A 22,760-nucleotide genomic window follows, 5' to 3' on the forward strand; every position below is an offset into this window, starting at 1 on the left:
GTCTGGAATTTCCCAAGTTTGAACAATTGGTCAAAAGATATGATGTGGTCATGCATAGAAATAAGGTTAGATTAGTTGCATTACTTTATATTCAGAGGGGATATTCTGCTGATCAAGATCCCTTTCAACTTCAACAACTGAAATAAATAATGCAACATTGAGATTAGTTGCAAATATATAGTTGGAGGCATGTGTATTTTTTTTAATTTTTTTTTTTAAGATTAGGGCGTCTAGGGGCTTGGAGTCAATCCTTGTCAAACCCATTGAAGCAGTTTGTCAATCTCCGGCTGCTCGTTCATTTAGAACCTTGAGGACGCAATGATCTTGAAGGACATTTCTGTTGCTGGGCTAGAGATCTATTTATAGAAATCTGCCCTCGCAGGGAGTCTGCGCAGTAGAGCCTCGCTCCTGATTGGCTAGCGGTGGGGGTGGAGCGGAAGCCACAGGCTCGCGGACTGTCCATTAAAGGAACCAAGGATGTTGGCAGCGATTGGTAGTTTATTTTTCTTCCTTACCGGGACTGTTAATACACCAATTTAAAGCTCAAATGAAAAGATTCAGTAATTGTTACAAGAAAAATGGCCCCAATCCTACCCTTTCCTTTGCGGTTGTCATGTTTGTACATAAATAAACATCCAAACAAATGATTGCTCTTGTATTATTAACTTTGAACACATACTATTCAACGTTTCTATCAGGGGAAAGGGGCACTATTGGAAGGAAGAAAACAGACAAGACAGATGTGCTTTCGTCCCATTAATAAAATACGACAGATGATTTAAACACATTTGTTGATCAATTACAGCAATGGTGTTTGTTAGAACTTGGTGATGTTCACGTTTCTCCAGAACCAAAAGGCTTAATGTTGATTTAATTTGTACAGTAGTAACAAATATGGGGGTGTTAGCTCACGTTAGCTCATATTAGCTCGGGCTGGAGAGGAAGTGGAATCAGGCTTACGTGCGCTGAAAGTGGGCAGAGCCGCTGAAGGAGCTCAGGCGGAGGCAGAGAGGAGGAGGAGTGAGGACACACAACAGAGGAGAGCGCTGTCGAGAGCGGAGCGCACTGAGGGCGGAACGATGCGACTGAAAGACCCGCTAAAACGACGAAAACCGTCCGAAAATGCCGATCCTCGCTGGGCAGATGCTGGGGGGTAGACATGATTCGGGAACTGGGTAAGAACCGTTGCGAAAATGCTCATTTAAAGCTGTAAAACACGGAGCCGCGGTGTCTGGCAATATGGTGGAAAGGACGACTGGTAGATGCTGTGTTGTAAAAATGGCCATGGTGTGTTGCCAGCTCAGATTAAAGACGACGATATTCAGCATAAAATGGAATAAATCGTGCCTTATTTGACGGGTTTTGCTCGGATACCTGGTCTGTTTTAACTGAAACTAGTTTACATTGCTTCAAGTCTATTTATTCTCGAATTATTCGGAGTTATTTCAACCTACGCAGTTAAAATTGGCTTTGTCCTTGAAAGGACAAATGCCCTTGTGTGAATTTGTTCGACAAAAATATCGAAATCAAGCAACAATGTGCCTTTAAAACACTATACTGAGACTGGTGGATGGAAACTGTTCGAGGTTAAACAGGTTTTGTTTATTTTCATTTTTGGTAGTTTTTGGATGTTTCTCTTACAACTAAATGTTTTAAAAAAACACACATTTTACATTTGCAAAATACATTTTCTCCACAACTTGCTTGACAGACGTGGGCTATAACATTGAAGTTATTGTGAGATGCTTAGTACTTTAATATTAAAGAAATACTTTTAAATAGATAATTAAAGTCATCCAAAAATTAAAAACTGAAATGTGTAATTCAAATTGGTATATGTAGCCATCATACACAAACTGTACTTGATTTGCTTTATAAAATGTTCTGTATGTTGGAAAATACTAGATATACTTGGAAAATACAAAATAGGGTGTTGGCTTTTAACCCTTTGATGGACTGATTGAACAAATAATCTCCATGTAATTTACTTTTAAATCCTACATTACACCTGTGACACATGTATAGATAATTGTAGGTAGAAAAGCTTCAGTTTAATCATTGGAATTGGAGAAAACTTAAAATTCATAATAAGGATTAAATGAAGAAATAACCTTATCACAGTCTAACCACTGTGTTGTTGACCAGTTGTGAGATAAATGGAGGTAATATACTTTGTCATAAAGGTGGTAACTTGTGTTTTTACCAACTGGTATGGTTTTGCATCTCAACATATATTCTCAAATCCCAAAGGAATAGTAGCCCCTTCATGTAACAATACGTCTCCCTAAAGGTATTCGAAATGGAGCGTTTCTGATTTTGGCTACCTTTTAGACTACGGCAATTCTGTAAAGATTTTCGCAATCAAACAACAAATTAAGTGGAATTTGGTATGTTAATGAACTATACATCATTTTCTTGAACTTTGGGTATTTTTGATTTCATCCCTTTGTTTTTACAAATGTATCTTCTAAAATATATTTTTGTATTTTGCAGGGATTCCTGTGATATTCTACCTGTCATGATAAAGGAAAAGGAAGTCGCCTGAGCCTTCTATCATGGTATGTATTTTTTAACCTAGAATCGTGTTTAAAACGTTACGCCTTGTTAGCGTTATCTTTGTATGCTCTACGCCTCATATGTCACCAGAGGGGAGTGCTGTTGTCTCACGTCATGTCTAAATTGTATTTTTTGTTTTGCAGGATTGAGTCGGAACTTCCATCAAGCCACTATTTAAGACTGGCACAAGTCAGATAAGTAAGTGTGTGTGATTATATTATATCGTCCATTATCACTGACTTCTTACACATTGCTAGACGCAGTTATGTTTTAAAACAGGTTTGCCTCATCGTTTAAAAACGTAAAGATTTACGTACCGTGCTATGTGTTAGTGCCGTTTTAATGGCAAACCGTGACGAAAGTCTACTACTGCCATCTAGTGTTTAATCGGGACACGTTTGCGTACATTTTGTCAAGATATTCCACGACATTTTCTAAAACTTGTCGTCGTAACATAGCCCACCACAGAAAATGTAAATATGATGCCCCCTGTGGCAGGGAGGTTCTTGACATGAAATGTATGTATCGCTTAGTTTTTTAAGGTTTAAGAAAAGGTGATGTACTGTAACTATGAATAGATATTAAACTGTACTTAAACCTCAGCACACGCCCCACATTAAAAATAAGGCACAGCTTTTTTTAGACGAGGATCCTGGCACTACTACGTTTGGTCTCGTAATGCTAAACACATACACATTTCTTTAAGCAAAGTCAATTAATCGATGACATCTTCAAACATTTACACCCATCCTAGCACCTTCTTTTTTTATTGTAGTAAATTAATATAAATGCACATGAGTTTGGGTCTACTCTTGCATTAGGAGTTTGAAACAGTGACGTGGTTAGCTGTGGGTGGGACTAGACACATTGTAGTCTGATGATTGGCCAACAGCTAATTATCGCCATTGTTTAACATGGCTATCCTTATCATTTGTAACCCGTGAAATGCAACGGCTTGTCAAGTGCATCGTAATTCCTCTGTATGTGAGAACTATTATTTTCCCTTCTTTCGTCACTAAATTTAAGATTGGGCTGCACCACCACTCTAGATGTTAATGATGCTGTGTGCAGCCATCACCAATTATTGCACATGACTTGGTGCCATAGCACAGGCGTTACCATACTGCAGCTCTGTGTTGCACGGTGGAAACACCGCTGCCATAATTATGAATTCACCACAATAGTTGACTATGGAGACATTAGACTGCCTTGGGTTAAACGGTCAGTAACGAGGCCCATAACTCCAATTGGTAGTGGCAAGTCCCTCGACCAAGTTTGTTGGCTGTTATCTATCTATACTTTCACTGCATTTACACGTCACCAATGAAAAAAAATCTTTACCTCAATCCGACTGTAAGCAGACAACTGAAATGCACGTAAATGCATTGGTCAAACAGATACCGGTGCTCTCTGTACCCGACTGGGACATGCCAGTAATGCGATGGGAAACCGATATGCTCTGGCATGTATGCGCCTTAATCGGAGTTAAAATAGACAGTGCGTGTGCGTATGCTGGTGTATGACCCAAGGAACAAAATCATTCAAGGCGCTAGCGTTCTTGCCTGCCTCTCGAAAACAACATGGCCACAAGGGCGGTGCATTTTATCTGCACTACAAGTAAAGGGCACGTTACATTAGAGATTAACAAAGCTGTGCGATTATCCGCCTCTCTCTTGCTTGAAACACCGGACCAGACTCCAGTTCTATTGTGTGATTTGATATATATATAGATTTAATAAGAAGCATATCAAGCGGTGGTTTTGGAGACAAGGAAATCTTCCCCTCAGTTATCCAACTTTCTCCGTTGCTTGGAAACTTGGACATGGAGCCGCCAATGCCAACTCCGAGCACATGACTTTAAGCTGGTCATGTAAATATACTCACTAATTGAAGAATATCATTAATTAGCTAACGAGCATTGTTGAAATCGGAAGCATTGAAATGCAACTAACGAGCAGTGACCGCTAGGCCCTGCGCCAATGATATGAGCCCCATTTCCGTCCTCCATTCATGGCCTTAAATGAAACCCAGTCAAAGTCTAAGTGACTAGTAAGCAGATGGATTTGTTACTTTTTTCGTCCACTGGGTCCAGAGTCGCCTGTAGTTACTCTTGATTTCTCCAAATCCTGGTATGGAGTTATTGCCTGTTGGACAACCTTAGAACATATGAACATTGTTGGGTTTAACTTTATGCATCATGTGCACCATTGTTTACTACTGGCACATAAGACGAGCTGACACAGCAGGGTGTCTTCATGTCGGTGCTGTAACATGTTATAACACCCCCTCCATTGTGTCGTGATGACTGTTTCCATTTGACTAACTTAACGTTTGAGGGAGATGTAACATTTGTTAGTTGCCAGTCTAATCTTTGTGTTCTTTAGTACAGCTCAGGTGTATCATGGGTTAACTGCTGGTTAACCAGACACATGATGGTCAGCATGGTGCAGCCCCAGTGAGAATATTTGATCTTTGACCACGATGTTGATTAATATTTGGTCACGGGACTTGTTGGCTGACTCTCGCTGTTGTGCCTACCAGCCTTGCTGGGAGAGTAATGTGCCATATTAGAGGTTTTATCCCAAAATGTATGAATAATGAATAATAATCTGGTTTTTCCAGACTTGGAATCAAATTCACTTAATCTGTAAATCTGAGTTGAGGGTACAGGAAAAAATGGAGAATTTTAGATCCTAACTATAATTAATTTGTTACTAAAAGGAATAATTAAGGGACTTAAATTACATGAATAAAACTTGTTTGGCTTCCAAGGAAATGTACAGAGAAACATGTTTGGATCTCAGACAGATATCTGGTCAAATGAGAGAAGCCTTGTTCATCATTTGTGTCCATCAGAAATAACATGCAGCATATAATGTAGAAGCATAATGCACCCTAAAACATTTACACCCACTGGTTGTTGTGCTTATTTGTTAAGAATAAAACAAAGCATGTCCACTTTGATTTTAAATATGTTTTTTTTGGTCCTTGTAATGCCATTTTAGAATGGTTTAACTGTGGCAATATTCAAAAAGTAAAGATGGCTGTAGAGTTTTTTTAATAACTCTGATGGCGCTCCCAAAGATTTATCAAGTAACACGGGGAGATAAGTGTTGTTTGAAAAGGCTCCTGAAAGAACAGACGTGTTTAACATTGGTTTCTCCTTATCCCAGTTTCTAGCAATATCAATGCTGCTTGGAGGATTATTAAAAAAATTGGGCTTTTCTAATTTTATTATTATTATTTGGGGGGGAAAAAAAATCTTTCACCTTTGTAATCGGTTGAAGGCCACTCCTAAATATGGTGAAGAATCTGTCCTTTACACTTTATTCATCTTTGCCTTTTCACTTACAGCTCCAGCCTGGTGGGAAGATAAAAGAATGTGCAGAAGAAGACGTCTTTGTAAGTTAATTGAAATATTTATTCAAATGCATGTTCTGAAAATATGCATGTTCCCAGTCTAAGTTTGAGAGGTGGAACATATTCCATAATCTCCTTCGGCTTTAAATCCATTTATTTAGAGTTTTCCTTCCGACCATTTGCAAGTTCTTAAAATGAAGTAAATCTGAAATAGTAGCAGCAATAGTAGCAATGCTAATTCTAAGCTACACGGCTATGTGTGCTAAATCCTTTATCATTTTATTGATTTCAAGCTTTGCCATTTCAAAAGATATGAGACACAGCTAAGCCACAGATAAATGGAAATGGACATTGAAGGACACCATAATTATAAAGTGTATTTACATCAATTGGGACTGACATTGTCATTGTCTTAGTGGGTCTTTATTGGCTCCTTGTTTGCTGTCCTTGTTTGTTGCTGGTGGTCATTTAAGGAATTTATATGCAAAAGTTCGGAACCTTTATTGGACTCCGATTTTATTCCTCGTTTATCTTAAGTCTCCAAACTATCGGTCCAGATGCAAAGACATATTTTACAACCAATTGCATCATCGGTGTAATTAGTTACACTTGAACACTGTTTCGATTTCTATAGCCGACCGATGTTTGTTTATTTAAAATGATTTTTATTTTTTAAAATCTCCACCAGACACTGTGTTTTTCAGCAGTGCAGTTGCCACGATCAATTGTTGCCACCCTTTTTCCAGAGGTCTGACATGCACGTTGAAGATATAATGATCCCGGCATCTTTAATTAATCTATACTGAATTTGATTGATTATTTTTCTTCATGACACCTGAGCTCGGCGTATTACAAGGCTAGCTAATGCAACTTAAAGTCCGTTGTGTTTTTTATGCAACACCTGATTTAGTCCTACTTTGCATGTTGGTCTTTAACTGCTGGACAGTCATTTATTACCCATTTCAGCTATTGAGGCCTTACAACTTTCCTTCTTTTTATCTATCAAGAACCCATGCAACTGGATATAACTGAAGTGGAGCGTTGCTTAATGCGAAGATTGCGTTGTTTAACGTGAAGATTGCAAGTCGTTTGCCATTTTAGCAAAGTTTTTGACAACCTTTTTTTCTGTCTGGACATAATACGGATATTTTTTCCCCCCCAAAACGGAAACATGGACACTGGAAGTGGAATTGAAAACTGAAAATGTCTGGGGAAAAGCCACATTTCCCTTGTGTATTTGATATTCCAATGCTGTTTTAAATAAACTTTATTATCGCATTTTTCTTGGCGTTGTTTCATTAGCTAAGTTTCATTTAGCATAAGAAGCATTCACTTGGCGGTTTTATTGTTAAAATGGTTTTTATTAGGCATTCATTTAAAATCCCAAAACATTAGATCGATCTCAAATGTCATTGGAATATCCCACAAATGTTTTTCTTTTCTTTTCTTTCTAACTATTCAATTTGTTGGATTAACAACGTGGATGAAAATCATTGGTTATTTAATAACACCTTAATTAAGTCTTTTGCTAATGAATTCTCTTAGCAATTGTCTTGACCCCAGCATAAAGTGGTGACCAAACCTTCAACAAAATGGCCTCTACTTGTTGTCTTCTTCCTGTCTAAACAGGAAGTGATGTCATTCGCTTAAGAAAAATAATTCCCTAACGTCTAATATTCCATCTCGTGAAATTACAATAGGCACTTCGGGTTAAAGATTGCGTCGATGGGTTCGAAGCGTGTAAATATCTCCAGAAATGCCACTTAAACGTATCAAAAGGGGTGGGACTTCCACATCACCTGAGTGTGGTGTAAATGGAAATAACGTCAATCAAAGGCAAAGCTTTCAGAGCTAGGAAGGAGCTCTAGATGGCGGCTGAGCCTTGGGAAAGCTGCTATGGGCTTTCGTCGACGTTTTCGTTTGTTGTTTTTTCTGACCGAAACCGCTCGTTTTTGTGTCCTAACTGACGCGTAGTGCGATCCGATCGCTGTTTTAGCGCAAATCGGGGCATTTTTGTGGCGTTTTTGTGCTGATTTCCGAGCCGATGCGAGTCGTCTGTGCTGGGTTGTGCTCGTCGTTGTTTTCCATACAGGGCTCCGGCAGCCATGGCGCGCCTCCATTTTTAGAGTGCTGCTCGCGTCTGTCGCTCCGGCTGTGACAGTAGAAGAAGACTCAAAAGGCCTGCAATCTTTCAGGATTAAGGCACTTTTTGGCAAATTTTGGTTACGTTATTGTATTTACGGGTCATATTTTCCTTACGGTAAATTCTGTTGCCGTCAACGTCAATCAAATAATTCGTTTATAGGTTACGACCTTTCCTTACCATTTAATTGGTATGTTTACATGGTATAGCGCATAATTTTTTGTTTTTCTAAACGTTAAACCTTATTTTACTAAACGTTCATGTGATGACGCAGTTAAAATTTATTGCATGCGGCTTGATCCCTGGACTAAAGTGAAAGAAGTTGGATCTTGAACTTAAAACTATAGGCACCTGTCATGATACCAGGCTACATTTACATTAGATATGTAAAGAATGGCCCATAATTCTGTCGATTAAATGCCTTTTTTCTCCTTCACTCGTGTCGCATCGCCTTAACTGCCACATTAGCTAAGGCAGTCTTGGGGGACTTCTATCATAGTTCATGCTGCCTCCAACTTTTTGACAGAAAATATTGAGGAAAAGGATTATTCTCATTATCAGGATTATACGATGAAGAATAAGAGTAAAAAAGAAGATGAAGGATCGACACAAAGCAATGCATCAAGGTATGATCCTATTCCTTTTTATTATTGTTTTCTTCCTCCCTTGATTGTTTACCTTGTCAAGCTTGGTGGATCACCTGTGTCAATGTGAGCACCGTCGATTTGTAGACAGTGGATCACTGTCATGGATGACCTTGCTATTGTTTAATAGCCACACCCTGGTTTTCGTATCATTTCTCGGACAGAATGCTGAGGTTTCGGGCCTGATGTTTGATTGTCTGCAGGGTTTATGTGTGTTACACCAGAGGGAAAAGTCACTATAAAATCTGTCCCAAATGTTTGATGTCCCATCCATACAAAGTAATGTGACCTTGTCTGACTAGTTAAGACTGCATTGCACCATTTTATGAACATTGTTTTGATCTGTTTTCCAGTTTAAGAAACTATTACCTGTAGAGTTTCTCTTTTAGCATCCTGTGACATGCGTTGACCTTATTGATCTTCACCTGGGCTTTTTATGCAGATACAGTTTGATTTTTTTCTGTCCATACCTTGTAAACTTTATATAATTCTTTGGAAAAAAAAAAAGAAGCTTTTCATTAGTTTTTGTCTGTTCTTCAAAGAATTTGAGGACTAAATCATTTTGACTTTTTTTGTCTTGCCTTTCGTACATTTAATGGTCTCATCTTTAATAACTCACTTTCACCTTGACAGTGATTTTTAACGTCTTCTATCCTCAAACCACTTCAAGGACAATATTAACTTTGGGGCTTTGCTGCATTGGATACAGTTAATCCAACCATTTCCCAAAGATTTTCCAAGAATTATAGATCAGAATTGATCGATTTAGAAAATCTGGGGGTTAAAAAAAATCATTAGATCCCATTGATAACCACGTTTACAGTTAATTTGAAGCATACAAGAGGTCACTGTATATGTATATTAATTATCAATGTGTTACCTGAAACATGTCTGATGCCTGTGGTTGCTAAAGCTAACAGTTCTTTGAATCCATCATTGTTATCATTTCAGTTTGGATTTAGAGGCTTGTGGATGATGGTCTGTTTTCCTTAAATGGAGTTTTTAACAATGGCATATATACATATTTGAAGCTGAAAAGTGCTTAGAAACTATTTCATGTGAGTATCTGAAATATCAAAACAGAGATGAAATTTCATTTTAATAAAGATGATTTGAAAACAATACCATGTGTGCATGGTGTCGCACCACAGAATTGCAAGTGGCTGATTGAAAGGGTTCCATTTTTTATTTCATGAATGTTTTTTTTTAAAAAAACTTACACTTATCTGCTCATATTTTCCCAAGAAATTCAGCTGCATACTTATTTTTTTTAATTTTTCTTTGAGGGACACATTTAATAGCAGGTAATCAAACAAGTCAGTAGCTTTTTGTACTGCAAATCATGCACTGCAGCAGAGTTACATCACATTTGTAGTTTTCTTGCCTCTTTTTGTGGCAGCCATCTTAGTATTTTCAGACATGAGTGTAACAAGTCCCCTGTTACTGATGACAGCTCAACTTTGTAATTATTGATATAAACCTGCTGTTATGCTGCACCATGATGAACCAAAAAATTGGCCTTTAAATGTCAAATGTCATTGAAATACCAGCTGAGTTCTACACCACAAAATGGCCCTTGCTTTGTGTCCCCGGCCTGCTCACTTATATGTATTAAAACTCAGCTCAGAACTACACGGAGGAGGAACAGGAAGCGTTGAGACCGCGGAAGTGTTGCGTAGTGCGCTCCTATTGGCTAGACTGAGACCTAGCAACACGCCAACCAATCACAATTCGAGAAAAAATTCACAAGCACCGCCCACTTTGACCTCACTAAATGCGGAAGGCCCTGTTCGCATTCGTGTGCAGTGCTGGATAAATACTCAAGAAGACACAAGACCAAACATTCCTCCTACGTTTTTTTAATAACTCATGCGCGAATATGCTGAGTTTATTAAATATGATGTTTGTTTCTGATTGTCAGTGTAATATGAATGGCAGACAAACCGTATTACATTTTGCCACTAGTTTAAACATAATTACAGGCTATTTTAAAAGAACTAGAATAAGTATCGTTTTCGTTACGATTGAAAGACAATCGACCTCTGTGTCCTCTATTTTATCACGCCTGGTGGTTATCGGCGTAGAGCGCCCCCATGTGTCTCGATTGAGTATTGCTCATACAGCAAGAAGTCGTTTAAATGTATTTTCATTAACGTGCTTTCGTTTGAAAATAAACTCAGGTGTTCATTGAATTTCTATTGTTGACTTATTTTCTTTTAATTTGCTGTTCATGTTGCGGTTTCTTTTCCATCTTTTTTTAAATTGTGCCCAAGTTATAACAATAGCGTGTGTAACTCTTCACCTACAGTGCAAGTGGACAAATACAGTTTTATGCTAGAGATGAAAGCTGATCATAGGCCTTTTAAAAACAGCTATAAGCAGATTAGAATACTCCAAAGAGAATGCAGTTTTTTTAAGGCAAAGCTTATGGCTTAAAAAAAGGGAACACACTGCATAATGTGGTTTAGTTATAATCAGCTTCAAAATGCTACCAACTGTGTTTCCCTCCTTACTACATATTTGTCAGAAGTCTTCACGCAACTACAACAGTAAGATTAAACCTGTTCTTGTTCCTGTAGCAATTCAGCCACAGAAGAATCCAACCACTCTGTGTCGGAGTCTGGGAGTCAGTCAGAGAGCGAGCATGGCAGCGAGAGGGGGAGATCTCACAATTCTGAGTCTAACAGTTCCTCCGAGTCAGAGAGCCACTCTGAGTCCGAGTGCGAGTCTGCGGGGTCCAAATCACAGCAGCAAACATCAGAAGTCAAAAACAAACCAGTTAGAAAGAAGGAACGTTTGGCAGATGTTAAGAAGGTAACGACTACTGAACTTGTATAGTTTTTAAAATGCTCTCTGGCAGTCTTTTTCCCTTTACAACAGGGAAGTGCATGTTGACTCATAGCTAGACCAGCAAAAATAATGTTAGAATTTAGAAATCTTTAAATAAATGCCTAATCTAAACAGAAAATGAATCCTAAAAATGGGACAGTGCAGAAAGTCTGTCTGTGCTTACAGATGTGGGATGAACACCCGGATGTGTACGGGGTCAGAAGGTCGAATCGCAGTAGACAGGAGCCAGCTCGCTTGAATATCGGAGCAGAGGTAAGAATTTAGAACAAATATTAAGAGAAAATGATACACATGAGTGCCACAAGCCGGATTGAGGAATCTCTCTTTAGTTTCATCCGCCCTCTAGTGGCTATTCACGGGTTCTGCATTGCACTTTCACAGGGTAGCAGTGACTCGGAGGGTGAAAGTCCCAAAAGGAAAATATCCCGCTCAAAGAAGAAAGAGTAAGTAGGATAAGCGATAGAAGATAAGGATAAGTGACACATTTTCTTTAATTTATTTCTTATATACCACCACATTCCTTTTAAAGCCTTTTTTTATAGCAGCGTTATTCAGTTCATACAGCATCTTCATCTGTTGGTCATTGTGACGGTGGCGTCTGCTCAGAATGAGCGTGGATTCAGTCAGCCAGGTGATCAAATCGAATTGGTCGGATCAGCGGTCTGTCCCTGATCAGATTGGCTTGTGGCGATCACCCCTTTGGCCAACATTCCATTGCATTTTGAATTGGTTATGACAATTTGAATTGGTTATGGAAGTGATGGGCCTTGAGGGTGAACTTGTGATATTTCTTTGTTGAAAGAAATATCTGGAAAGATGACTCAAATTATGAAGAGGAGGACGAGGAGGAGTCCGAGATTTCAGACAGTGAACAGGAAGAGAAAAAAGTTAGATCCAGACGGCTTCCTGTTAGAAGGTAAGAGTGTAGCGAGGCCTGGCCATCAGACAGCTACCCACGGGTCCAACAATTTCATATTGTCTGTGTATGTCTACTTTTCATTTTTTCCATATTTCTTTTTCAAAATAATAATTTCTCCTTTTGCGACCACATACCAAAATGCCACTTTGAAGTCAAGTTGCTTTTACACAATAGTTGTGGACGTTCCTTTGATTGCGTTCCACAGATGGATTAGAGTTGACGTAACTTAACGGGCAACTTTAAAAAGAACGGTGGGCTGTTGTTATGGGAGAATATCCGGAGCTCTTTGGACCCTTCTGTCCTCTTCTCTGAGGCATTCTGGAGATCTGCTTTGAAGCTGTTGCGTAACTGTGACCATCATTGAGTCACTGTAACCACCAACCTGGAGGCTGATTGCTTCAATCTAAGTCTTTGGTGTGTTTCTGTGCTTGACTGTGTGTTTGGCAGATCACACACAAAGTCAACCTCCAAAAAGCAGCTGTCCCAAAAGGGAAGGAAATCCAGGAAACAGGACACTTCCGCCGAAGAGGATGAAGAAGAGGACGACGATGACGACGACACCAATGAAGAGGACACTCCTAAAAGACAGAGCCGGAGAAGAGGAGCGACCAAGGTCAAAAGGTGCCTCGCCGAGGAACTGTTGTCTCGATGGGTAATTCAGATTTGCTTTTGGACTCCGTCCCTTACGTGGACTCTGTTGGTTTGCAGTTACAAAGAGGACCAACATGACTTTGAAACGGACTCCGACGACCTGATTGAAATGACGGGGGATGCGGGCGAGGAGCAGCAGGATGACGACAGCGAGACGATCGAGAGGGTTATGGAGACCAGGACCGGCAAGAAAGGAGGTAAGTCGCCCCGATGAAAATCCATCACGATCAACACAGGCGGACAGTTGTTTTCTCTGCCTTCTCAGCCACTGGGGCTTCAACTACCATGTATGCAGTGGAGGAAAATGGTGACCCAAATGAAGGCTTTGACCCAGAGAAAGACGAAGGTGAGACTCAGTATCTGATCAAGTGGAAAGACTGGTCCTACATCCACAATACCTGGGAGAGTATGGCTTCTCTGATGCAGCAGAAGGTCAAGGGGCTAAAGAAACTGGACAACTATAAAAGGAAACACGAGGAACTCGATTCATGGTGAAATTCTTTCTTTACTTTTACATTTCAGTACATCCTTCAAGCGTCCTCATTGTTCATTCTAACCTTGCCTGTAGGTTGAGGAAAGCCTCCCCAGAGGATGTTGAGTTCCATAATTGCCAACAGGAGCTCACGGCTGAACTCAGCAAACAGTTTCAGGTTGTGGAGCGTGTTATTGGTGAGATCTTTCTTTGATTATCCTTATTTACATCCAGATTACCGTGAGTTCCATTTGCATGCCTACTGAACACCTTGCGTTATGTTTCAGCAACACGGACAGGAAAGGCATCAGGATCCTCTGACTTCCCTTGTAGGTTTTTTTAGTTTAGTATTTGTTATATTGTCATTCTCACAATGCCAAATGGTGAAATGTAAATTCCTGATCTGTCTGCTCTAAAAAAACAGCTCATAGTCACAAGAACACATCGTCCAACGAGCCGGAGTACCTATGCAAGTGGATGGGCCTGCCATATTCTGAGTGCAGCTGGGAGGACGATTCTTTGGTCAAGAAGAAGTTCCAGCTTTGTATAGATAGTTTCATGAACAGAAACTCCAGTAAAACCGTCCCCTCTAAAGACTGCAAGGTAGGAGCATGGAAAGTATCATGTTGCTGGGTCTTTCTATACGTCGGATGTGTGGTAATGGTGAAACCAGCATTTATTCCATTACTGTAGGTGTTGAAGCAGAGGCCGAGGTTTGTGGCTCTCAAGAAACAACCGTCTTTCATTGGAGACGACAACTTGCAATTGAGAGACTATCAGCTGGACGGCCTGAACTGGTTGGCTCACTCCTGGTGCAGGTGAGGTCATCACCTGGACTCCTTGTTGGTTTTGTCCCATGAAATGTGATGTGGACGTTGTTTGAAACGCATTTGTCTGCTTTCTCCTTCAGGTGCAACAGCGTTATCCTCGCCGATGAGATGGGGCTGGGAAAGACCATTCAGACCATCTCCTTTCTGTCCTACCTGTTTCACCAGCACCAGCTGTACGGGCCGTTCCTCCTGGTGGTGCCTCTGTCCACGCTCACCTCCTGGCAGAGGGAGTTTGAGACCTGGGCCCCAGACATGAACGTGGTCGTCTATCTCGGTGACGTCATGAGCCGGAAAACGGTAGGCCCAGTCTGTAAAGGTCTCTCCGTGTGCGGTGATGGGATGTCCAGAGTAACATACTTTCACACCGGCGCTTCTACTCTGTCCAGATCCGGGACTACGAGTGGGTGAACCATCAAACAAAACGAATCCGCTTTAACGCTCTCTTGACCACTTATGAAATCTTGCTTAAAGACAAGGTTGGTATTTGATTAGTCCAACTCTCAAGTGCACGCTGGTTATTATTTGGTAGCTTCACTTAGATGTTATAAGAGGCTACAAGTAGTTAGCTTTAGTTTGATTGTGTTCTATCTTGTCTGCAGGGCGTGCTTGGGAACATCAACTGGGCCTTCCTGGGTGTCGATGAAGCCCACAGACTAAAGAATGATGACTCTTTGCTTTATAAAACACTAATGGAGTTCAGATCCAATCATAGACTCCTCATCACTGGCACTCCGCTACAGAACTCCCTCAAAGAGCTCTGGTCGCTGCTGCACTTCCTCATGCCTGACAAGTATGTCCTACTGGGGAGATTTAAGGTGAACGCGTGACAGCGGCGCCTTTTAAAGGGGATGTCTGTTAACTCTGCTCGCAGGTTTGACTCCTGGGAGGATTTTGAGGACGATCACGGGAAGGGAAGGGATAATGGTTATCACAGTCTTCACAAAGTCCTTGAACCCTTCCTGTTGCGGCGCGTCAAGAAAGACGTGGAAAAATCTCTTCCCGCCAAGGTGGAACAGATCCTCCGTGTTGATATGTCTGCACAGCAGAAGCAGTTCTACAAGTGAGTCCAACTAGGTTCCTCTTTTAGCTTGTGGATTTTACGGGTGAAACTTTTCCTTTGAACTGTAAAAGATGTTGGCTTTGATCATAATCTTTGGTTCATAAAGTGAAGCTCACTACTTATATTAGGCTGCCTGTACACGCTATTTAAAATCTGTCTCAACCTTTCTAGGTGGATTTTAACGAGGAACTACAAAGCGCTATCTAAAGGCACAAGAGGCAGCTCCTCTGGCTTCCTAAACATCGTTATGGAGCTGAAAAAATGCTGCAACCACAGTTTCCTCATTAAACAGCCGGATGATGGAGAAACCGAAACCTACCAAGAGCAACTGCAGGTAGGGAGTATCTCCAGCTCCCAGCTACCCTGCAGGATATCTGGGATGAACCGCAACGGTTCCCACATCTGATCCAGTGCTTTTGACTTTTACAATCCAACTTGTACGTTTTAGGGCGTCGTAAGAGGCAGCGGGAAGCTGGTGTTGCTGGACAAGCTGTTGACCAGGCTCAGAGAGAGAGGCAACAGGGTCTTGATCTTCTCTCAGATGGTCCGGATGTTGGACATTCTGGCCGAGTACCTCACCAGGAAACGCTACCCGTTCCAGGTGACGATAACACGTCCGTGCTTCTGCCCCACTTCACATGCAGAAACCCTGCGTATTTTTGTGATTGACCATTGAGAGGTTAGATTAAAATGTCCAAATACTGCAGCATTAAATGGGCCTGACCGTGCAGTTTCCTGCAGAAAGTGCCCGTCTGCACTGCACTCTTGCCTTTATTGGCACCTTTTTGGCTAGTTGCCCAGCTTTATTAGGTTCCTGCCCCAGATCGAATGTCGGTTGTTGCTGCCTACATGTCCTGCCTGGCCCAGTCTTCGAGTGGTTATTTATATCGTGGTTATTTTCTTCCCGATGCCCAGCTGAACTGTTAATCACATGCCCCGGGTTGTTTTTGCAAACCTGGTCTGGAGACGCTTGTGAAAGCTCTAAGCGTCTGGCCTGGGGCCACAGGGACAGAATCTAATCGCCTCGTCATCTGATTGTCTTTTCCAGCGATTGGATGGTTCCATAAAGGGAGAAATCCGAAAGCAAGCTCTGGACCACTTCAATGCTGAAGGCTCGGAGGTTTGTACCGGCACATTAATAGTTGCTAATTCAATGCCAATGCAGAATATTTAGCAAATCACTTTCATTATTAAGTCGCATGGCTGCCACTAGCAGATGAGATACTTTTGAAGTGTTTCCATGTGTCAGATGTGTATGAATCCTGTCATCTGTGTGGCAGGACTTCTGCTTCCTGCTGTCCACCAGAGCTGGAGGTTTGGGGATCAACCTGGCCTCGGCAGACACTGTTGTCATCTTCGACTCTGACTGGAACCCTCAGAATGACCTGCAAGCCCAGGCCAGAGCTCACCGCATTGGCCAGAAGAAACAGGTAATCTACTAGACGGCTGAATCTCAGGCCCACAGGGTCCTCGGACTGAAAGGAATCTCTTTTTACTTCACAGGTCAACATTTATCGATTGGTCACCAAGGGAACAGTGGAGGAAGACATCATCGAGAGGGCGAAGAAGAAGATGGTTTTAGATCATCTCGTCATTCAGAGAATGGACACGACCGGTCGAACCGTTCTAGACAGCAGCTCCAGAAACACTAAGTAAGATGTCTGAAAAGCGAGAAGCTGTTAAATGTAATCGCGACACAGTGAAAACAGCCGTTTCTTCACTTCAGCTCAAACCCATTTAATAAAGAAGAACTGACCGCCATCCTCAAGTTTGGTGCAGAGGAGCTCTTCAAAGAGGCCGAAGGAGAAGAGTCTGAGCCACAGGTAACAACACCAAAATATCTGTCTTTCACTTTAGTGTCAGAAAATGAAACCAGAAACTCTTCATTTCTGCAGGAAATGGATATCGACGAGATCCTGAGGTTGGCCGAGACCCGTGAAAGCGACCCAGGCTCAAGTGCTACGGACGAGCTCCTGTCTCAGTTTAAGGTCGGCTCTGATAGAAGCCTCTCGTCTCACAATGGTTGGAACCTTTAAACCCTTTAAACAAGTCTGTGTTTATTGGTGCAGGTAGCAAACTTCTCCACCATGGAAGAGAGCACCCCCGAGCTGGAGGAGAAGTCCGTGCGCGAGTGGGACAACATCATCCCCGAAGACCAACGACGCAAAATAGAAGAAGCGGAGAAGCAGAGGGAAATGGAGGACATCTTCATGCTGCCCAGAAGCAGAAGTTCAAACAAGCGGGTACGTGGGGGAGGGAGGGAGGGGGAACCTTTGCCCATCCTGAGCAGCGAAGATCTTAACGCTCCCACGTCGGCTCCCTTCAGGCTCGGGCCAACGACAGCGACAGCGACGCCTCTAAGCAGAAGCACCGCACGTCCGGCTCGGAGAGCGAGACGGACGACAGCGACGACGACAAGAAGCCGAAGAAGCGAGGCCGCCCGAGGGCACGCAAAAACAACGTGGAGGGTTTCACCGATGCTGAGATCCGCAGGTGAGCCACCCACTCGCCCTTCATCCGCTCAGGGCGGAGTCAAGCGGGACCGTACTAATGACAATATCATTAACAGGTTCATTAAAGCCTACAAAAAATTTGGCGCTCCGCTCGAAAGGTAAGCTAGTAAACGACTCGAGCATCGAAGCCTTTTGATTAGTCCCACGTGACCAACCCAGTGTTTTCGGCCACGGCGCCCAGGTTGGAGGCCATCGCCCGAGACGCAGAGCTGGTGGACAAATCTATAGCAGATCTAAAGAGACTTGGGGAGCTGATTCACAGCAGCTGTGTGACTGCAGTGCAGGAGCACGAGGAGGAGCTCAAGGAGAAGCCGGTGGAAGGTATTGTTGAGTTCTTATCCTGAACGTCTGTAAACAAGCGTCTTCCTCATGAATCGTGCGTATCACGGATTCAGCCAAAGGTCCTGGGAAACGGCGAGGAATCAATATCAAAATCTCTGGTGTCCAAGTCAACGCAAAGTCCATCATCCAACATGAAGAAGAGTTTGAGCCGCTGCACAAAGTCGTGCCCTCCAACGCCGCAGAGAGAAACAAGTAAGCCAACAAAAGCCTACGTTTACGTGTTTGAGGGTGGAGATTAACCGCTGTCCATCGGCCCCCCGCAGGTTCACGTTGACATGCAGGGTCAAGATAGCGCACTTCGACGTGGACTGGGATTTGCAGGACGACGTCCACCTCTTGCTCGGGGTTTACGAGCACGGCTTCGGAAACTGGGATCTGATCAAGACAGATCCCGACCTCAAACTGGCTGATAAGGCAAATGCCTTTCTTGGTTTCAGGAATAAACGGAGGAGAAAATGTCTGTTTTTAACAACATGTCTGTGTTCAGATTCTACCAGACGATCCGAGCAAGAAGCCTCAATCCAAGCAGCTGCAGGCAAGAGCTGAGTATCTCCTCAAGCTGCTGAAAAAGGAGCAGGAGAGCAGCGAGCCGTCCAAAACAGGAGAGGAGGTACTCCCTTATGATCTTTCCCCTGAAATCTGCACAAAGGAACCCGTTACTCATGAAGCATTTCTTTCTTTAAAGACTAAAGTTAAGAAGAGGAAACGTCCGGTAAAAAAGGAGAAGATCCTGAAGGATGAGCAGGGCAATGACGTTGCCTCCCCTCGCCTTTCAGATAACCCGTCTGAGGAGGGCGAGGTCAAGGTCTGGAGCCACCGCAGCATATAGAAACACAGCGGTTTTTCTGGGTGTTACTAGTAAACAGGGGTTACATTTACAAAAACCACGAGTTGGTGTCGCTGCTTAAAATTTGTCTTGGATCGCTGAGTTTTAGTGGTGTGGTGAGTGAAACCATAAAAACAGTCCCGAAATTACCGGGGGCGGGCCTTAAACTGTTGGTTTCACCACTTTTCACACAAGATTTAGCTGTTTTAGCCGCTTAGCTTCAGACTAATGGTAAATACAACCATTTGTTTTGGATTATTTGATCAGGACGATGGAAGAGAGAAGTCTCCCAACAGGAAAAGACCAAAGAAGGACAACAAAGAGAACAAAGAAAAACAGGGAACTCCTAAAAAGGACAAGGACGGGGACAAACAGAGTACCAAAACCAGGAAAGAAAAGGTAATCCTCTTTTTTAATGGCGTTAGAGAATATAAAGAAATTCACAGGTCGTTTTATCTTTCTTTTCTAACGTGTTGCCTGTGTAACGAAGATCCTAATCATCCATATAATAATCACACCCCTCAGGCTAAAGGAGTCAAAAAGAAGAAGAGCCAGGGTCCCGTTCACATCACTGCTGGTTCCGAGCCCGTTCCCATCGAAGGAAAGGAGGACGATTACCTCGACCAGGAGACTTTCAGCTTTGTGAGTGGCTGCCTCTGTCGCTATGGCAACGACCCTCCTAACGCAGGCGCGTGGGTTTATCGCCGCTCTGATGTCTGTGTGCAGTGCAAGGAGCATATGAGACCGGTGAAAAAGGCCCTGAAGCAGCTGGATAAACCCGACGAGGGTCTGTCCGACCAGGAGCAGCTTCAGCACACGCGCACGTGCCTGCTGAAGATCGGAGACCGGATCACAGAGTGCCTTAAAGCCTACAGTGACCCCGAAGAGGTCAAACTGTGGCGAAGGTGGGTTGACTCGCCCACGGCGCCGTCAGATCCGCGGCCAGTCCCGTCCTAATGCCGCTTCTGACCTTTTCCCTCGGCAGAAACCTGTGGATATTCGTGTCCAAGTTTACGGAGTTCGGAGCCAGGAAGCTTCACAAGCTCTACAAAATGGCCCAGAAGAAACGGTCCCACGAGGAAGAGGCAAGTTTAGGAAGCGCGTGCGTGACCATACGTTAGCGGCGGCCCTTTAAACCGCCCTGTCGTGTTTCTAGAGGGAGCAGAGGAGGAAGGAGGATCCTGCGGGGAGGGCCAAAGCCTTCAGACCGGAGCCGTCCGGCTCCAGCCGAGACTCCACCGGTACTCAGTTATCCTCCAAATCTGCATCGCACTCCGGCCAGCCCGGCCCCCACGGGCACCACCGAGAGCCTTATAACGCAGCCAATAAACGCCATTTTGGCAGCGACGGTAGGCGGGACATAACGAGCGCGCTGGGTCGCAATGAGCATTTGATTGGATAATTGCCTCCCGTCTCATTACAGAGAGGGGGGACTGGCCGAGGGACCGTAAATACCCGTATCCAGGCAACAGCCACCAGTCCTGGCAAGGAGACCGACACCACCAGTACGAACAGCATCGCTACAAGGACCACTACGATCGCCGCTCCCACGGAGACATGTACCGCAGCTCCGGTGGTTACCGCAACAACATCTCCCCCCGAAAACGCTCGTACGAGTACAACAATGACCGGGACCACAGGGGCCACAGGCCGTACTATGACAGGTGAGCTCCCCCCCCCCCCGAGCCCCTGCTCATATCTGCTTTACCTGCTTTTAATCTTCTAATTGGGATTTCAGGCATTCAGATAATAAAAGGAGACGGGATGAATTTTATCCCAACTACCATCAGGGAAGAGAAGGACCACTCCAGGACTTCAGAAGGATTCCAGAGCATCGGTCAGGGGGAGGTGCATCCGGCCCGGACCCTTACAGCAGACCTTTCCACTCGGATAAACCCGTACCACTGTTGGACCCTCGCTCCTCTCAGGCCCAGAAGTCTCCGCAGGACTCCCGCTCTCCCCCCGAGCGTCCAGTGGAGGAGAACGCTGCAGCAGATCCCAGCTGGAACAGCAGGAAAACCTAAACCGGCACCCGTGCTGGGTCGTGACCAGTGTCAAAAGCCGCATGATTGACAAGTCCGGACTAGCCAATCATAAGCTAGCAGTTGGAAAAGGAACGAACTCGTACCCTTTTACCAGCAGAACTCTTCCCCCGGTGAGAGAGACTGAAAGCAGTTTGTACCCTGAGGTAAAGTCTTTGTTCCGGTTGTGCTCCAAATAAAAACAATGACAGACAAGCTTCTTTATTTAAAAAGCGTTTCTCAGTCAGTGGAACCCCGATGGATGCTTAGTCCCATGGACTATTACCTTTAAAGACTTCCGGACACGCGCTCACACTGGCGACTCATCCCGATACTGAAAGTGCCTGAAGAATTCAGCCTTTTTCACTGCTAAATGTAAATGTGCGCGGACTTTCCCATTTCTGTTTGTGTCAGCGTTAAGTGTTGCCAGTGGCGTCTTCTAAATGAGTTGAGTAGAAGCGTTTGTGACGTGTTATCATCCGCACCTTTGGCCACGTAGCTGAGCTGCCACGGCCTCTTTCTCTGGACTTGAACGATCAGCGGCGCCGGCCTGTTGCCTCCACACGTTCAACAGGAAGTCGGCGAAGGTTTTAGCTATTTCTCCTCCCCACCGACTTAATGAAAAGGAAAACTTTGTATTTATCTTGGAAAAGCTGGCGCGGGTTCACAGCACGAACGCTCCTTCATTCTTACCGCTCAGTATTAAGCGGCATCGCGTTCGTTTCCATCCGTCTCCTGCGTGTTACTGGATCATGTCTGACATCGATGGCGCGGTTGGAAACCTTTTCCTGACCTTTGGATGATTCAGAGGTCGCGCTGTTGCCGGAAGCCTGGGAACTGTTTGCTGGGACTGAAGTTGCTCGTGAAATTCCATTGCCTTTTTTTCCACTGTTATGTGCCAAAACTTCCTTTTCCCCACCCTGTTGTTGTTGTTTTTTATGTTCCTTTTACTCATTTGTGCCTTATTTGTCTGTATCTTCATACTTGCATATTTGCTCCATGGACAGTACTGAGAGGATGTGTAGTATTACTGAGACATGTTCGGGAAACGAACGGGTGAAGGGATCATAAATTCTGGTATTAATGATGAGAACATATGATGGAAACGTGTACAGAAGGCCTGTGTGTCCCAACAGAGATGCCAGTACACATTTTCTTCCACTTAATCAAGCTACAGTTCCTGTATTATATGTTCTTTAAAAAAAAAAAAAAAAGTCTAATTTATATTTGTGACAAAACCACTTCAAAGAAACGTGTTGTACATATGTTTGGACATATGTAATAAACTTTGTTACAGACACGTTGTCTTTATTTGCTTTGAACACCCTTCTGATGGTTGAATTGAGTCTGATCAGACAGGTAATTGTCCACAATTTTGCAAATACCCTTAATTTTTTTTTCCAAATATACGCATTTGCAAAATTAATTTGGCATAAATTCAAAAACTTGAACCCAAATTGTTAATTAACACGGTTGTTGGCGTCTTTAGTCAGTTCCTGATCTGCCCAGCAGGTGGCAGTCGAGCACTGTAATTCAGTCGCGATCACGTGACTTTTCAAAAGCGCTTCGTCCG

General features: G+C 43.2%; 1 protein-coding gene across 3 annotated transcripts; it reads left to right on the forward strand.

Annotated features, from left to right (window-relative positions):
- Positions 1-964: 964 nt before the first annotated feature.
- Positions 965-22,487, forward strand: chd2 (chromodomain helicase DNA binding protein 2). 3 transcript variants are annotated; one of them, XM_057052516.1, is made up of 42 exons: positions 965-1,175; positions 2,494-2,558; positions 2,700-2,758; positions 5,911-5,958; positions 6,924-8,685; positions 11,283-11,517; positions 11,719-11,805; positions 11,935-11,996; positions 12,356-12,469; positions 12,920-13,093; positions 13,181-13,320; positions 13,389-13,614; positions 13,692-13,792; positions 13,883-13,924; positions 14,020-14,198; positions 14,289-14,413; positions 14,506-14,722; positions 14,812-14,901; positions 15,025-15,215; positions 15,297-15,485; positions 15,657-15,819; positions 15,934-16,086; positions 16,534-16,605; positions 16,766-16,915; positions 16,989-17,137; positions 17,212-17,308; positions 17,381-17,473; positions 17,555-17,728; positions 17,812-17,978; positions 18,055-18,096; positions 18,180-18,319; positions 18,394-18,532; positions 18,604-18,754; positions 18,828-18,950; positions 19,026-19,145; positions 19,434-19,565; positions 19,692-19,808; positions 19,893-20,071; positions 20,152-20,251; positions 20,323-20,515; positions 20,590-20,830; positions 20,905-22,487. In XM_057052516.1, the coding sequence occupies exons 5-42, from the start codon at positions 8,630-8,632 to the stop codon at positions 21,188-21,190; spliced, it is 5,409 nt and encodes a 1,802-aa protein (XP_056908496.1). In that variant the 5' UTR covers positions 965-1,175; positions 2,494-2,558; positions 2,700-2,758; positions 5,911-5,958; positions 6,924-8,629; the 3' UTR covers positions 21,191-22,487. The 3 variants fall into 3 exon arrangements, with proteins under 3 accessions (XP_056908496.1, XP_056908495.1, XP_056908497.1); XM_057052515.1 differs by having other exon boundaries at positions 971-1,175; positions 2,700-2,754; XM_057052517.1 differs by lacking the exon at positions 12,356-12,469 and having other exon boundaries at positions 971-1,175; positions 2,700-2,754.
- The last annotated feature ends 273 nt before the right edge of the window (positions 22,488-22,760 follow it).

This window comes from Takifugu flavidus, chromosome 13 (genome assembly GCF_003711565.1).
Source record: "Takifugu flavidus isolate HTHZ2018 chromosome 13, ASM371156v2, whole genome shotgun sequence".
NCBI lineage: Eukaryota > Metazoa > Chordata > Actinopteri > Tetraodontiformes > Tetraodontidae > Takifugu > Takifugu flavidus.